At 42.6% G+C, this 4492-nt stretch overlaps 1 protein-coding gene across 1 annotated transcript; it reads right to left on the reverse strand.

Annotated features, from left to right (window-relative positions):
• Positions 1 to 674: 674 nt before the first annotated feature.
• Positions 675 to 4204, reverse strand: LOC34621542 (2-methylisocitrate lyase). The gene is made up of 8 exons (XM_026335517.1): positions 4069 to 4204; positions 3142 to 3255; positions 2882 to 2990; positions 2277 to 2416; positions 1904 to 1986; positions 1457 to 1651; positions 911 to 979; positions 675 to 749 (listed from the first exon to the last, which is right to left on the reverse strand). The coding sequence occupies exons 1-8, from the start codon at positions 4202 to 4204 to the stop codon at positions 675 to 677; spliced, it is 921 nt and encodes a 306-aa protein (XP_026191302.1).
• Positions 4205 to 4492: the final 288 nt, after the last annotated feature.

The following is a 4492-nucleotide window of genomic DNA, read 5'->3' on the forward strand; positions in this document are numbered from 1 at the left end:
AAAATAGATGTTGGATTTAGCGGTATGCTAATCTCTTCTAGCATTTGTCTGGTATCTTTATGGGCTTTTACGCTTGAAATATGGTTTTGACAAAATGAATAAAATTTCAACATTTAGGGTTTTACTTTTAGTTGTTTTGGGCTTCTAAAACGAACTGTCAGAATTATTAGTGCTGCATCCTGGCTATACTATGCAATATTTTTATTCCTCACGCCCAATGAAGAGCCTAAACCGATTTGTTATCTCCTATTAATCAGTGTTTACCCGTTGTTTGGTGAAGGCGAAGGACACCATATGGGTGTAGTAGAAGTTATAGGTTAATTAGCCTTTATATACAGGAGATAGGCAGGAGTTGCAAAAATGCCTTCTGGAAAGAAGGGAAGCACCAGAAGCTACAGAAAAGCTTGAATAGGAGAAAACAGGCCTGCAGTAACCCTCCATATCGATATCACAACCCTTGAAATGCACCGTTGTACATATGTTAACCCGTGTATGTAAATGTATACAGGAACATATGTTGGGTGTACTGAAGAAAGGTACAACGTACAAAAATTTAGGTAAACATCAATTGGTCCGCTAGTACTGGGCAAAGCGGCACCGTTGTTTTTCCTGTTTCACATTGCATCGAGTTATGGTGCAGCTGCACAACTTCACCACGCGTTGGTAGGAGCGTCTCAAGGCGACTTAAGTGCAGTAGATGGAAAATACCACTCTTTTGAAGGGTTATAATGCAGCGTCTCATATAAATCCTAAAGACAAGCAACAACGCAGATAGCAGAGTGATCAGCAAGCCTGCTGAGGAAATATTTACACGTATACGTGTATGCAGCCAACCATATCGCTAGCTGCCCAAATGACCTTGGTAGGCGTCTACTATTATTGTAAATGAAGGTGGCCTGCTTGTAATCACCTTTCTTGAAAGCATTTTTTGAACTTGGCCTTCAAGGGTCTCAAGGGTACTGAGCTCACTGTACATCTCCTACCACCAGGCGTACCCAGAAAGCAATCACATGCGTCTCATTTTAAGGCTGGTAGCAAATAGTATGTGCTATCTAAAACATGCAGAGACACGAAGTATATCCATGTATCTGGATGCCTGCGTCAGGTTGCTATAGTCCTACTTGAACGTGAGTGAATGTAAGAGTTGTTAGACCCTCTCCCCTGTAAACCCTTTTCGTCGCTTGGAAAACAACCCAGCAAATGTACGATTCTGCATATATGTGTATACACACACAAGGCTTACAATTCTCCATGTACGTACAGCGTAAAAATACCTCCATGCTTCTTGCTCCTTCTCCTGGCTTTGTCTAACATGTAATTAGCCAACTAAACATCTGGTGTTGACAGCGATATTGATTACTTAAAATTTTGCGTTTATTTTGGGGAAGTAGTGAAACAATTAAACTTAGAGTGGAACCCTTATTTTCTATGTCGATTCCTTCTCTTGTCACCGCACCCGGATAGCCTTCATGGCGACACGGAGAGCGGAAACAGGGTAAATCGCGCAATGAAAGCCAGCGTCCTTGAAGTCGTTTGCCTTTAGCATCGGTGTCTGACCAAACTCTGTCATATTCGCCAAGAGGAAAGGGCCACCTCCAGGAGCAGGGCCCAGTACGTCTCTTAAGGCAGTAGCAAATGAAGAAAACGCAGACTGAGGAAAGTAACAAGAAAAACAAGAAGCGGCAAACACTATAACTTGAACGAAGAAGCGCAAGTAGATTTGCTCATGGATAGGTGGGTACAGCGAGACAAAGTGGGCTCAGGAGCCGAGACGGGGTAAACGACTAAGGAATTGATCACAGGGTGATAGAAGGAAGACCAACTAGTGGAACGGCAACATGAAGAAAGGTAAGCAACACAAAAAACCGCCAACTGGAGGAGTAGAAAAACTAGTCTTGCTGACCAAAGAGTTGAGTCCTTCTGGGAAGATCATATCCGCACCGGATTCCACATAGCGACAAGCGCGGCCGATTGCTCCCTCCAAGCCTAAGATTACGTCAGCAGAGGAACGGATACCATTTCTTGCTAGAAGTAATCAATGTCAGTGTAAAACCCCCACGACGAATGGAACGAAGCAAACAAATAGACGAAAGGCATTCCCATGGATGTGCAGAAGTAAAATGCGGAACTTGCAGATGAAGTTTTCTAAGCCATCAAAAGTGCAAATGAAACAACAGAAAAGCTAGCATTGCACTGAAACTTCTCTACAGAGTGAAAATGCACTATGTAGACTGCACACTAATCATGCGTTAAACAGGGGACTGCTAGGTATTCACCTTCTACAGCAAATGCATCCGTTCTAGCACAAATAATAAAATCTCCGCTGGTAAAATCTTCGGCTGCTTTTTTTGCGGCTTCAATTTTCCTTTTCATTTCATCAACTGATATGAGTGTTTTGCCAGAAAGATGGCCACACCTGAAAACATAAGAAACTTGGGACTGCATACAGATATATAGGCGGTGGGCAAACAGCTGTTGACGGGTATGATTAATCTATCCGTATTCATTTCGATTGGTACAGAATTTTAACGCAAGACGGAGTCACAAATCAGTGATTAAGCGGCCCTCTCAGCTCGTGCGGGATGCAATGATGGTCACATGTAGACGAAAAAGAATGTAGGCATCAAAAAGCCCAAACGATTGTTTCCGATACATCTTGCCCCAGGTAGCCCCCTTATAGCACAATTTAGCAAATTAGACGACAAAAATAATACGCAGCTAGGGAAACGGAAATCGACGCAAATTGTTGGCCAAAATAAACCTCAACACCTAAAGAAACAGCTTTCCTTGACAGCAGTCATGCGCTCAATACAAAACTCAGAGGTAAGACCTTTGATAAGGGTGGAACAACAGGGCGCACGACTTTTGCTACTTTCAATACCTTTTAGGCATTTGCTGATCTTCGATGTGCAGCCCCGCTGCACCAGCAAAGTGGAAGTCGAAGACCACTTTTCTTATTTTTTCTGTTCCACCGAAGCCCGTGTCTGCATCTGGCATCCCAAAACGCAAGAACTAGCACAACAATAAGCAAGCGAAAAAGCTACAAAAGAGTCATGTGGCAACAAGCTTGCCTTATAACTAATCATTGTGACAGTAGATAAAACCTGAAGAAGAATGTAATCTTCATATTTACTGCCTGACCTGCTAGGATAGGAAGAGAAGTTACTTGATTCATTTCGTGGATTGTTCGGCAGAAATCTTCTGATGGGACTAATCCAATATCTGGCAAACCTTGGGAAGCACTCAGAGCAGCTCCTGAAATTAAATGTACAAAAGCCATAATAAATCCCAGGTCATGACCACTACGCATTACACATATACAGGGCAATGCGAAATTTCCAAGCCTAGGATTCGGTGTGTGTTGCTTCACGGATCTACGAACATTGCAGTCTTCTCAAAGAAATGCACAAGGTCATTCTTAGAAACTAACTCTTCACCTAGATTTCCCTTTAACATAAAGTGTCACAGAGATGCAATAAACCCTTGAAGGTAATGGGGAAAAATCCACGCACGCTACATCGCTGTTTCGATTTGCTTTCCTTGTATTAAAGCTAGAGGATATCTACATATCTTGTGATTTCCATTCTTATGATACCTTCTCAGTCTTAAGATGAAGCACAGTTGCTTATTGCAGCAACTAGTATGTACGACCCAGGGTTTCTATCATATTATGAGGAAAGCGCTATAAACCCCTTACTCACACTCACAATATATATGGAGAAGTGGCAAATAATGCACAGGGTAACAGAAGTATGTGCACTGCAGCAAGTTAAATTGAGAGAAAAGGCAATGAGACGAAGAGGGCCCGGACAGAGCAATTAAAATGTTAGCTCTTTTCTTGTGTGCTCGTTTTTAGGTATGTATTTGAATGGTTTAAGTCCTTCCTGCCAATCATGAGTTTTTTAGTAAAAAGCATCCACAGTAGAGCAGCACAAAATGACAAGGAGACAGCACTACACTTTGTGAGTTGATACTTGATCACTAAACAACCATACACAACACATTTCTGAAACCTTTTCCCATTCTTCTTTGTATAGCTTGTAAGGTCTTTAGCATTCAAATGCTGACCTGAGAGGTAGAGCGCCCTAAAGCCTTGTTGTGCTGCAAGGCGGGCAGATATACCATTGAACGCTCCTGGGATAAGCAGAAACTCCTTCTCCATCAAGGTGCGCAGTCTGCGGCCAGCGTGGACGCCTGACGCCATTGTTCACACAAAAAGTAGTGAAATTTACCAAGTTATCGAGAAATCGATTTCAAGAAATACGATTTATGAGAAGTGATGGAAGATCGCATTGCCAGGCGTTGGCTCTACAGCAGAGCAGCTTAGATGCCCAATATGGCGAAGTCCACTGCCGCCCACTAGCCTGTTCTTCCTATAAAAATAAAAATGCTCATACCATGGCTTCCATTAACTGTTGAAGGTCAATGCGGAATAATGAACAAACTTATGTTCAGCCCCGCCTCACATTTCGTAGCATGCTGATCACTGGAC

Source organism: Cyclospora cayetanensis, unplaced genomic scaffold (genome assembly GCF_002999335.1).
Source record: "Cyclospora cayetanensis isolate NF1_C8 unplaced genomic scaffold, CcayRef3 CcayRef3_contig_70, whole genome shotgun sequence".
In the NCBI taxonomy this organism is placed as follows: domain Eukaryota; phylum Apicomplexa; class Conoidasida; order Eucoccidiorida; family Eimeriidae; genus Cyclospora; species Cyclospora cayetanensis.

Excerpts from the sequence above, each read along its gene's own strand:
- LOC34621542 (XM_026335517.1), bottom strand. The coding sequence starts at position 4,204 with ATGGCGTCAGGCGTCCACGCTGGCCGCAGACTGCGCACCTTGATGGAG. Across the intron at positions 2,991-3,141 it reads TTCTCTTCCTATCCTAGCAG|ATGCAGACACGGGCTTCGGT; the intron begins GTCAGGCAGTAA and ends TTGGGATGCCAG. Across the intron at positions 1,652-1,903 it reads CAGAAGGACTCAACTCTTTG|TCTGCGTTTTCTTCATTTGC; the intron begins GTCAGCAAGACT and ends TACTTTCCTCAG.